At 41.6% G+C, this 12,630-nt stretch overlaps 1 protein-coding gene across 1 annotated transcript; it reads right to left on the bottom strand.

Moving 5' to 3' along the window:
• Positions 1–417: 417 nt before the first annotated feature.
• On the bottom strand, positions 418–3,730 carry LOC147313161 (uncharacterized). The gene has a single exon (XM_086265125.1). The coding sequence runs from the start codon at positions 3,558–3,560 to the stop codon at positions 1,179–1,181; it is 2,382 nt and encodes a 793-aa protein (XP_086121251.1). The 5' UTR covers positions 3,561–3,730; the 3' UTR covers positions 418–1,178.
• Between the last annotated feature and the right edge of the window lie 8,900 nt (positions 3,731–12,630).

Raw genomic sequence — 12,630 nt, 5'->3', positions numbered from 1 at the left:
AAACATCTGGAAAAAGGAAACACCTTCTTCTACCAAGAAGACCTAGATCAGTGTGGTCTGGATGCTACAGAGGCCTTGTTGCACACAGAAGTTTATACGGAGCTCTTTAAACAGTGTTTGTTAATCTTGAAGGTGGCTTTTATTTGTGATTCAGGTCTCAATGTCTCTTTGTGTATACTTATATGCAGAAGTAACACAAAAGAAGAAGTGGGAGCTGGCCTGACACCAGTAACTGACTTCCAGTGAAAGCTTTGGCTAATAATATTTTTTAGCGAACATTTTTCTTGTAAAACAAAGGGGGGCCTAGCAAAAAAGGTTTGGGAACCACTGCTCTACAAGGTTGGCGAAAAAAAGAAAAAGTATTAACATTTTTTTATTTGGACTTTTATTAGTCCAAATTTTTTTATTTGGACTAAAAAAAATGTTCGAAGTGGACTAGGTGCTAATTTTCAGATGTCAGGTCTACATCTAGAATCAAAATGAGCACATACATAAACAACCAAAGTGAAGCATTAAGACAAAACATAGCAACGTCAAACAGCGTCCACACATTTTGCCACAAATACATGCAAAACAACTAAATTGGGCCACAAAAGTGATGTAAATTGACCAAACTAAGACACAAATCAGACAAAAACAGATGCAGGATGATCACAAACAGACACGTCGGCTACAAACTGATGCAAAATGACTAAAATCACACGTGTAACACTTTCTACATATTTGACAACAGAAGAAAAACACAAACAAACTTGGAATGCATTTTTAATTTGGATTTTTTTTATTTCATGCCGAATTAGATATTTTAAAAATCAAGCCAAAGTCTCCTCCCTGTTTGTACTGTAAGGTCAAAGCCCTACTGTACTACAGAGAACCCCAACAATCAAATGATCCCCCTCTGAGCAAGCACGAGGCGACTGTGGGGAAGAAAAACTCCCTTTAACAGGAAGAAACTTCCAACGGAACCGGGCTCAGAAGGGACGGCCATCCGCTGCGACCGGTTGGGGGGATGGAAATCAAAAGGAGACGAGATGGCGTGAACTACAGTTCTAAAATTTGGATTTGAGGGCTGATCCCAAAATTTTATGGTGATGTTTTTAAAAAAAGGATTTGGTGCTAAAAGTCTGCTTCAAGATTTTAAAAGAAGCAGGGCAGTGGGAAAAGCCAAAATGGTCATTTTAATGATCTCTGGCTTTAGTGAACCACCTGAAGGGTTTTAGCAATGTTTTTCCCACCGCAGAAAAAAACCTGGATATTTTGGACGTCTTTGGGGGACCCGGGATGACTCCGAGAGTGATTTTTAGATGTCTAATCAGAGCCTCATCAAAAGATGAATCATTTGCCATCAAAGCCTTTAAGACATTGTCTGGGGAGCCAAACTCCTTGATGAGGCGTTTGGCTATTTTCTTGATGAACTTTGTCTTGTCATTTGTCAGACTTGTGGCAGACGCTGTGCTGCTGAGTTCAGGCTGCATTAGATTGCTCAGACGGTTGATGACCGTGTCTATTTCTTTTGTAGTAGTTGCGATCCGAGCAGCAAACTTTTGGGTCTCAGGTTTAGATTTATAGATGACTCTCATGATAAGGAGCAACGCAAGGTCATTGGAAATTTTCTCAACATCACAAGATGAACCTGACACAGAATCCATCTCTGATATTTTGGAGGAATCTTTGAGAGAGTGTTTCAGGCTCAAGGCTCCAGATGATTTATCTGGAGAAATGCTCCCAGGTTGTGGCATTTGAGGTGACTTGTCAGATGCCACAGAGCATTTATCTGGAGAAATGCTCCCAGGTTGTGGCGTTCGAGGTGACTTGTCAGATGCCACAGAGCATTTATCTGGAGAAATGCTCCCAGGTTTTGGTGTTGGAAGTGATGCACCAGATTCTTTTCCTCTGCCATCTGAATCAGGGCTTTTTTCCTGTGTTGTGGTCTGTGCTCTTTTAATAAAGTTGTGGATGTCTTCCAGGGCCCCAGAAATCTTGTCCATTTGAATCATTTGATCTTTCTCTTCATTGCAGAAGAGTAAAAGCTTCTGCAAAAACCTTTCTACTGTGTCATCTATGAGGACATAGAGGACTTCAGCAGAAATGCGACGCTTTGAGCCCTGTACTGATTTCGGAGTCCTGGAGATGACCGTGTCTGAGAGGGACCTACCCATTAGAGGTATGGGGATTTGATAGCCTCGATCCACCGTAAGTAGATCAAACAGGTTTGCCACTAAGTCCTCCGTAAAATTCCTGATATGCCCACTATTTTTAAAGTCCCCCAAGGTCTTATCGATGAGGAAGAGTTCTTCTTTCTTTGTTAATTTGTCAAATAACTGATTAACGTCTGATCTAATGACGTTAAAGTCGACTGAAGAAGAACGTTTAATTGCGGTTCCCAGGCTTGCCGTATGTGGAGAAGGGGAGCGATGAGCCTCTGTACTCTGGGGAGCAGCCGTTTCAGGTACTGACCCTGGGAGAATGAAAACTATACTTTCATTGGAGGGCGCAGTTTCCTTCTTGGGGTGATTGCAAATGTTTTGTAGACAAACAAAATGTTTCCTGTTTGCCTTTATTCTTTTTTTCAGCTCTGTTTTCATTTTTTCAAATTGTTTTTTTGCAAACATGGAAAAGTTGTGTTTGCGTGCTTTGAGCCTGGCGTGTGAGGTGGATGGCACACATTTGGAGAAGAAGTGTCTCACCTTGTGGATAATTAAGCCTGCATTAAAGGCAGGTTTGGGTAAGTTACATTTCTCACAGAGCTCTTCACTGCTTGAATCCATGTTAGCAAGTATCTCACCTACGATGTCAACTGCAACCATTTCTACTGGGGTTGGAGCCTGGATACTTTGTGTTTCTGCAGTGGGTTTTATATGGCTTTGTGATTCTTCTGGGAGCTCATCTTTATCTTTTCCTGTCATCTCTCCATCTGAGCTCCTTGTTGACAGAATAACAGAAATCTCTGCGATTGCTGATTTCACTGATATTTTTGAACCAGTACGTTCTGTACTGGAATGAGACCCATTTGTCCCACACTGGCAGCGCAGCTTACATGCTGCATACCTTTTCAGGCATGAGGCAGCGCAACAAACCATGCGGTGTAGTTTCTTAATACTACTAAATTTGCCGCTAACATAAACGGCAGGGTCTACTGGGAAATCGGGGCTTTTTTCAATCAGTGCAATGGTTGAGCTGACCTTTTCTGAGATCTCTTCCTCAACCATCAGCGTCAGCTTGTCAGCGCTCTTATCTTGCTGTTTTGAGACATTAAGAGCGCCGGCGATGGCAGCTGAGATCGAGTCTCCGAGGGACACCCTTATTTTCCCCTCATCCATAAACTCTTCCCTTATCATGGGTTCCTGAATAAGAGGAAGGGCAATCCTCAGGATGCTGGCAGAGGCGATCTGAATGATTTCAGAAATCATATCAGCGAGCACGGCATGGACGCTGGAGTCGCATTTTCCATTTTCTATAATGCTCCACTGAACTTCAGAGAGCCTTTCAAAGCACCTGTTGATTGGCGGGATAATCTGGTCTGGTGTGACCACGATTGAATTTTCGTTGATGGTTTCCATTGTTGTGTCACAAATTAGATTTTCTCCGTTTGAGCGTGTGAGAATTTTCTTGTATTACAGAGCGCCGACTGCTGAACGTTTTGCAAACACATGAGCATCGAGTTCTGATTTTTCTGTCTGAGAGCCGTTATTTATAGGCTCGGTTGTCTGTGACGTTACTGACAGACCAGCGCGAACGCCTTTGATCTGCCAGTGACGTCACAAGAAACGCACGCGGAGAGGCGGCGTTCCTTGCGCGCTCACAGATTTGAATGACGCTTTGGAGTTGACGGCACGCCGCAATGCATTGTGGGAGCCCGGCACCATTTTCGGGGTCTACGAATCAAAACAAACACGCTGTGTTGGAACGACGATTACAAGATGCTTAAAAGCAGTTCCTGACCCACCAGGATTCATTGGAATCATAGGTTGGAGGACGTTTTGGGGAAATGGCCGACGGTCGAAGCGGAGAAGAAATAAACTCTTAAAAGTTAGTTCTGGGTTTTTATCCCACTTCATATATACACCAGGACACATGTTAGCATAATGAAAGAATTGTAGAATTAAGTGGAGTCAACAACAGCAGCATAGTGCAGTCATATCACAAATGTTAGCGTAATGAAAAAGTCTTACAAAGTCAAATTTAGCTAACCTTCGGCTAAGTTACGTGACGTTAGTGATATCGCCACTTAACGCGGCTCTTTGGTCGGTTAGTTAGTGTCATCCAGGGAAGACGGACGTTGTTTTGCTGTGCTGTATTTTTATGTGAAGTGTATATATTTATTTTTTATATTGCATGTATTTTGTGCAGTGTTTTATTTAGTTTGCATGTTTTTAGTTGCCGGCAAATTGTCCTGGAGAGACTCCGCCTTTTCCCCCGTTTTTACTAATTGGACACACCTGAGAGAAAAGAAAAGGTAATTTACAGAGTGCTCAAGGACACATAAGAGGTTTGGAGCCGGTGTTCAACAAAAATGTAACACGGAGAATGCGAGACAGACAGAGGAAAGACACAGACGATCAGAGGGGAGAGCGAGAGACGATCAGAGAGTAGAGATGATCAGATGGAGCAGACGACCAGCGACTGGGAAGAGAGATTACCAGCGACTGGAAAGGGGAAACGATCAGAGGAAAAAAAGGCAGATGACCAGCGACTAGGGACGCGTAGCGGCAGTCTGGTGGCAATAACGACAAGAGCCAGCTCGTGCACTGCGGGAGAACCGAAGCAGTGAGACCGCGGTGCCGATTGCAGTTTGAGGAAGCGGCGGGCGGAGTTGAGAGCTCTGCCCACCCGGGTAAGTCTTTGACTCATCCTTTTTATAAAGTAAACTGCCAAAGGAATAGTGACTGCCGCTCCCTCCCTTTCTTCAGTGCACCAGGACGTGGAATGCGGGGAGGAAGGCGAGGACTCCGCTGGGTTTCCCTCTTTTAATACTACGCTGGACCTCTTAGTTTTCTGTGACTTTTAGGCCGTGGTGGATTCCACTGGACTTCTAATGTTGTGTGTTATTGATTTTTATTGTGTCTTCCCTTGGCCAAGGTTGTTTTAATTCATTTTATATTTTTAACTATTTAAACATAATAAATTATATTTTTAATTCTACAGTTTTTGTATCGTGTGCTTTTCCCTCGGCGGCTCCACTGCTCTGCCCGCTTTGAGGAAGGTTTCCTTCCTTTTAAAAAACACAAACCATCTTGGAAACATAATCAGCCTTTCCGCTCCGGTGTCATATTAGTTTAGGTTTGTGCCGAAGCTGGGTCTGTTTGTCGGTGTGAAGCCAAACGTGCTTTAACGTTTTAGGAAACACCGAGCAGACGGTTCATACTTGCCAACATTCAAAGGGCTGTTTGGGGGGGGGGGGGCAAATATATTTTACAGTGTTTATTTATTCGACAAAATACGTTAAATGTCACCGTTATTATTGGCTGGCCGGAAACAGCGGGGGTGTCCAAATTCAGAGGCTGCTTCCACCTGAGGACCCGCCTTCGCGGTCTAAAGAAAGCCGCGTAGTACGTCACGAGCTCCCTCGGTGGAGTGAAACTGCGTCTGCTCCTTGCTGTCTAAAATGTAACCGGGCGCTGGCGTCAATTCTCCACCGTCTCACACTTTGTTTAATCAGTTTTCTGTTTGACGTTTATTCAGCTTTGTGAAAACCCCAGAGGACCCCTCCCGAGGGATTAATAAAGTTACAGCTGAGTAGTGAGTTGTATGTGAGGCTGGACACTAAGGAGAAAATGATTTTTAATGAATGGCAAGGCACATAAATTGTGCTGGAAGAGAGTAACCAAGTATAGAGATGGAAATGTGCTAATGTGAAGAAAGTGTGTTGAGAAGGGAGAAGGAGTACTTTGGACGAAAATTGAATTAGAGAAGGAAGTGAGGCAACTCTGAAGAGGATGGAGACGGGAGGCATAGAGAGGGTAGGAGTGAAGGCTATGATAAGGTGCGAAGAGAGTAACTGTGGTGCTGCATAAGAAAGTCCTGAGGGGCAGAGAAGTATGTGATGGGTTGAGATTACATCAGAGAGAGGCTCTGAGCCCCTTCTTGTTTGCACTGGTGATGGAGAGGCTGACAGATGAGATCAGGCAAGAGTCTCCGTGGATGATGTTTTCAGACAACCACAGAAAGGATTTGTGGATGTAGTGAAGGTGGACATGCAGGGGGTTGGTGTGACTGAGGAGGATGCTAGAAATAGAGAGATGGAGGCGGATGATCCACTGTAGCGACCTCTAAAGGGAGCAGCCGAAAGAAGAAGAAGCACAAATAATTCTAATCATGCTTTTCTTTTATTCTCAGTACTAAGCTATGTAAAGGAAGTCAAGGTTGTTTCCTCCTACAATCACTTTGGTCATGCTGTTCTTACAAGTGTGGAGGTGCCAGATGGTTTAGACTTGTTTAGATTGGTGCTCTGTCTCCCTTTATCCAAACTAAAACTTTGATGGGGTTTTTTATCTTCACTAAACACTTTTTTGCTTTGTGTTTATTATTGTGCTACTGCAAGTATTTCATATATTAGTCAGTTGATTGTTACTGTAGGGCAGCTCTAGGACAATCCCAGATGTGATGTAGCTTGCTTTTATCCAGCAGATACGACATCTCATGAGGAGGTTCGAACCCTGTACCCTGACCCTCCTGCTGACGCACAAACTCTGGACATCCAGCAGCAGGCCCTTCTACGTGAACAACAGCACAACAGTTTCTATTTCTTTTAATATTAGAAGTCAGTTATTCATTAATGAATACAAATGGTGACTGAAGTTATTTAGACAGGACATTAAACAATAAACTTCCAATAAATGATGAACAATGTGTGACTGAATGTGTTCAGTGAAAGACTTTGAAAATATCGCAGCATAAAACCAGTGTAAAAGTACTCAGACTACTTTTGGGGGTATTTATTTGATGATGCAACCAGAAAATGTGCAGGTTGTGAGTTTAACATTTTCAACACTGGAGAAGAAGTACATGTACACAGACTAGCTAATGACAAACATTTTTTTTTAAATTAACCTTTATTTAAACAGGTTGTTCATTTTTCTGAGCTTATCTGGTGTCCAGTTTCAGTGGCAGTAGCATAAGCAGAGAAGACCCAGACCTTACTCTCCCGAGCCAGCTCCTCCATTATTTGGGGGACACTGAGGCATTCTCTGCTGAGTGCTGTGATCTCCCCAACATGTCCTGGGTGTGTCCTGTCTGTCCTGGTGGGACATGCCTGGAACATCTCACCCAGGAGGCGTTCAAGAGGCACCCTTGTCAGATGCCTGAACCTCCTCAACTGGCTCGTTTAGATGTAGAGGAGTAGCAGTTAACTCGGAATGAGACAGACAGCACCTACTGCTGGGGTGGGCCTACAGGAGGGAGAGCTCATGTCGTCTCTTCAGGACACATCACTGGACCCCAAGAAGCTCTCCCCGGAGCTCCCTTTGGCTGCTGGGGTCGGCATACGTTCAACTTTAAAATCACTCTTGGTTCTTGGCTAGCTTTGTGTTAGCATCCTTTGTGTACTGATGCTTGCAAGAAGCTAAAGTTGCTTTGGCAGAATTTTCTTTCTCATATATGCACACATAAGGAGAGAGATGTTTTATAAGCTTTAGTCATCACCGTGCACTTTTCCTGATTCACACAAAATACAGCAATCTGGCACCTTCCCACAGGGTCTTGCACGAGTATTAAACATGTTCATTTGTGCTTTGGACTGTCACCAGATTTCTTCTAGAAGTTTCTTGCCAGTCAGCAACTATCTTGGCAACACCACTTGAGTTTGTGTGTTGCATGCTAACATCCTTATCATATGTGTAATAATACTAAAGCTTCATCTTATGCACACACAAAAAACAAATATGGCTCCTTCGTGCAGGGTTTTCTGGTATGTTCATTTATGCTTCCCAATTAAAAAAAGAAAAAAAAAAAGAAAAAGCAAAGTTCTTGCTTCTCAGCCACTGCGGCCACATCCTCACCGTTTTTTAGGCAGTTATATAAACATACTGTGAGTGAGTCATAAGCTTAAATACAATAGTTGAAGGAACAAAAACTTAATGTTTAAAAATACCAGTCAAATCTGATTAAAGTAAATAAATAATAAGTATACAATGTAGTTTTAAGACTTCTCAATGTTTCGTAACATTAATGTTCTATGAACTCGTGAGTCCAGAAATCTGAATGTCATGAAAAGTATTTATTATTCGTGTATTATTATTTTACAATACAAGGTTGTTTTTTTCCTGATACTTCATGCAAACCACATTTCTCCAGGCCTGTCCTAATCAGCTTACTCAGTATCACTAGATCCAATGCTGCTCCTCCAGCAGAGCACACAAAAGTAGGAGAGACCAGAGATGCCATGGCTTAGTTAGGAGACTGTTTGCTTCAAGGCCACTAGAGGGTGCTGCCATAAAACTACAATAAATGAATTGACCTTTTGACCTGCTCACACTCTTTTATGCAAAACCCTGTTGATGTTACACACACACACACACACACACAAAGAGATTCTAGGTCTCACCAACCATGGGCAAAAAGATGACAGTCAATAAAATTCTAAAATTTTATTTATAAACACAATGAATAGTAGTTAGAAGTCCAGTGTCCCATTTAGGTACAAAGTAAAAACACACAGTCCAAGGCCAGAGCCAGCTATGCCACAAAGCCAGTTGCACTCCACACGTTGTTCACTTCAACAGGGGTAGCAATTGTCCTCTGAGACCCACCACCCTGTAAGTAGAAAGCCTGCACAGAGCGACAAAATAAGACAATTCACTATATAATTCACAGCCCATCCATCCCAAACATATCAGATCATTAGAGGTTTTGTCACATTACATACCTGCACTGAGAGACAAAATAACACAGCAGTGTTTGTAATGTGGGCTATAAGTAGACTAGCATATCAGTGCAATCAATTACACCTGCCTCCAATTAGTCCAGCCCTTTTACAGTCATTGACTGGGTGAGAAAACACGAGCAAATCAACCCAAGAGACAAGCAGGAAGACTCTCTGAAGGCTCCTGTGGCTGCACAGGCAGTCTTACAATTACGAGGTTGGAGAGTTGTTGTTTCAAAATGTTCACACTGATTTCACATGCTCATTAACTCACAACCAGCTGACCATATATATTTCTGCTGCTGAGCTGCTTTTTGATGGAGATTTTCTGAATTTATTTTGCTACCATAAGAGCAGACTCCATGCTGAAAGCATGTGCACTGTCACTTGCAATGAGTGGCACTAATGACGCTAAATTTAATTACAGGTCATGGACAGCCTTCATAAATGCTCATATTACTCACCCACACTGAATTCCAGCACAGGTTCATCTGGGTCCTGACTATTTCCTGCAAAGTAACACAAACGTCATCAGAACATTAAGTCAGAGAAACAACATTTGGAGCTTTTGTACATGATAAATTATACTGCAGTAGTAAAACAAAGTCAAGCAGCAGTACATTTATTAAAATCACCTTCAGCTGTAATATTTAAACTGATTTAGTGTCAATTTAGATTATGTTTAGATTAAAATGAAACTAGTACCCTTGTAATGTCTTTTTAAATTAGAGGTAAATATTTGTATATTTTTTACATAATATAATTATATTTACTGGATTTTCTCTCTATTGTAGTTTAGTATTATAGTTATTACTTGTTTTTTATTGACTTGTCTTGTTTTTACAATGATTTGCTCTGAATGCAGCCTTTAAAGAAAAGACTATCTGTTCAGTAACTATCCATCAGACTGGGTCCATGTTACCAGCCAAATGGGTAATAATTAAAGTAAGTTTTGAATTACGTATATTTGGGTGTTTAGGTGACACTTTTGCAAAAAAAAAAATAATAATTAGGTTTAAAAGAACTAAACATGTATGTATTTAAAAACAATAAGTGTGTTAGAATTACTACAGCAACAGGTTGTAGCTCACTGTACTATTTTTGAGCACAACTTTGGTGCTTTTGCCTCATTTTTAAATCAGTGATCCCAGTAGCACAGTCTAAGCAGAGACCTCAGTGCTTGGCAAACAATCAATAGAATCAATAGAATTATTAAAAAGAAACAAAATAAATGCCAACCATATAAAAAAAAAACATAAACTTAAGGAAAAAACTAAACTTGATTTTGTGTCTTTAGGCTATTGTTAACAGCAAGCATGAGGTTAGTGCATATGTATTATTATTGGAAAGATTACTGCAAAGAAAAAAAGGTTGAACCAGGAGGGGGCGATATTGCTCTTCTTACCATGAGTTACATGCAGGCTATTACTTACCATGTCACTCACATTTATTTCACAAAACAGCTGAACCCACTTAATTCGATTTAATTGTATTTATGCAGAGCTGAATCACAACAACAGTCTCCTCGAGGTGGTATAGATTGTAAGGTAGAAAGTCTACAATTAAAAAGAAAAAACCTCAATACAGTGGGAAGGAACAACTCACTTTTAACAGGAAGCACCCTCTGGCAGAACCACGGTCAGGGAGGGGCAGCCCGCTGCGACCCTTTGGGGATGAGGAGACGAAAAAGGGGACAAAAGACACACTGTGGACGAGAGCCAGAGATGAACAAGAACTAATTATTGAATGCAGAGAGGTGTATAAACACATGGTGGGAATCCCCCAGCAGGGTAGTCCCAGGGTAACTAAGGGAGGATTCATGGTCACCTGATTCAGCCCTAGCTATATGCGTTGGCAAAAAGGTAACTTTGAAACTTAATCTTAAAAGTAGAGATAGTGTCCGTCTCCTGCATTCAAACTGGGAGCTGGTTCCACAGAAGGATGATCCCCTTCTACTTCTAAATATCCTAAAAACCACAAGGAAGCCCACAGTCTGAGAGCAAACTATCAAACTACGAGGTCTTTAAAATAAGATGATTATTCAAGACCTCATGTGTGATGGGAAGGATTCTAAATTTGATGCTGGACCCACAAATCATAAAAGAGAAACACTAACTCACACACACCAGAAAGTGCCAAGAATTATAATTATATGTAATTTAGTTTTGCGTTCCTTTATAATGCTTTCAACTATACAAATAAGACACTTCATGGGGGCGCCTGAGCCTTGTAGACACAACAAATACTGAACAAACCTCATGCGCCCTGTTGTTGACAAAACGATAAAAATGAATGTGTACTTCTGTCTTATTTAGGTCATTTTTGTAGTTTTTGTAGACAGACTACTGTAATTTCTCAATAATTATTATCGCTCACTCTCAAGAACAAAAACGTGAGTAATTTCCCAGTAGCTCACCATATTTGGGATCTTCTAACATCCACACTTCATGTTTAAACGGTGGTGCGGAGGCGGTGTACCGTCGCAGGCCGGATGTAGCATTCAGCGCGGTGTGCCTTTTTTTCAGTTGCTAAGCAACAGATTTGTCCCGCCCCTTTCGTTATGACGGGGCGGGCCAGTCCTTTGACTGGTGACGTTACAAAGAAACGTCAGGTGACGTTACAAAGAAACCTTAAACCGACCTTATATATAGACCTGGCTGTTCAGTTGAAACGCATTCACACAGCGGGACAGCAGCGCTTTAAACGTTCAAACACGGAGTTTAACACAAAACAACATTTTAGACATAAAAAACAAAAAAGTGAAATGGCAAGCTCGAACTGTAACACAATGACAAATGATGAAACAGTTCAGACCAATGGGGATAATTCTACAGTACATGCTTTGGTATCCCTCTTGAATAACTTGTTCAGTAGTTTTTCGATCAAGCAGTGGGGAGAGCTTATCTCAGGCTATCCGGATTGCTTCACTGCTAAGCGGCTTGTAGGTTTTGTAGAGGACGTAATGGACCTGTGTGCACAGTCAGTAGCAGTATCACCACTGAGGTCTTCCCAGAAGTCCCCTGTACATGAAAACTGTTCTGTCCACACCACTACTGGCAAAACGGTTTTGTCACGTGTGAAATTTTTGGACGATTCTGCTGAGCAGGAGTTTGATACAGCACAGAATATAGATGCTAACAGCCAAGAAACAGCTAACACAGAAGAAAGCTGTCAAAATGCTGACCAACACAGTGCTGCAAAACCAGAAAACAATCCAATTCCAGATCCCCAGCAGCAGAAATCCTGTGTTGAACATGAAGCCAGCATCCCACCGTTAACAAACGTAAGTCAAACGGAGTCATATAAAAAGATACAGCATCACAGATCTTCTGTAGACTGTGAGCCACCTGAAAAAACCTTAGACTTTGAAAGATGGTTAGAGACATTAATTCAGGCTGTGCTTTCAAAGCTTGGTAAACTTTTAAAGTGCCCTCATTCTCACCAAAAACGTTTGTTGGATCTACTCTTGGACAAATTCAAGGGGATGGATTTGCATTTAGACCGAAAAGTGCAGAATTATTTTGACTGCATTGCTAATGCGATTTTCACTGATATTTGTGACAAATTACATAAATTGTCACTAATATCATTGAAAATGGGGAGGAGTGGGGAGGAGGATTCAATGAATTTAATGGAACAACCAATATTTAATATCATAACTACTTCAGTATTCCAAGAACACCTGTTGGCAGTAACAGTTACTGATAGACTGGAATCATATGAAAAGAAAGAAAGATGCAGATTTTCAGTGGAAATCTTTGTGGAAGGAC

The sequence above is a fragment of the Aulonocara sp. 'chitande type north' Nkhata Bay genome, linkage group LG15 (genome assembly GCF_057382095.1).
Source record: "Aulonocara sp. 'chitande type north' Nkhata Bay isolate Kocher_YH1m ecotype deep benthic linkage group LG15, A_spYH_male_GT1.1, whole genome shotgun sequence".
Lineage (NCBI taxonomy): Eukaryota > Metazoa > Chordata > Actinopteri > Cichliformes > Cichlidae > Aulonocara > Aulonocara sp. 'chitande type north' Nkhata Bay.
Note: the sequence above shows the minus strand (reverse complement) of the source record. Positions and strands in the feature narration are given on the sequence as shown.

Coding starts and splice junctions, on each gene's coding strand:
- LOC147313161 (XM_086265125.1), bottom strand. CDS start 3,560: ATGGAAACCATCAACGAAAATTCAATCGTGGTCACACCAGACCAGATT.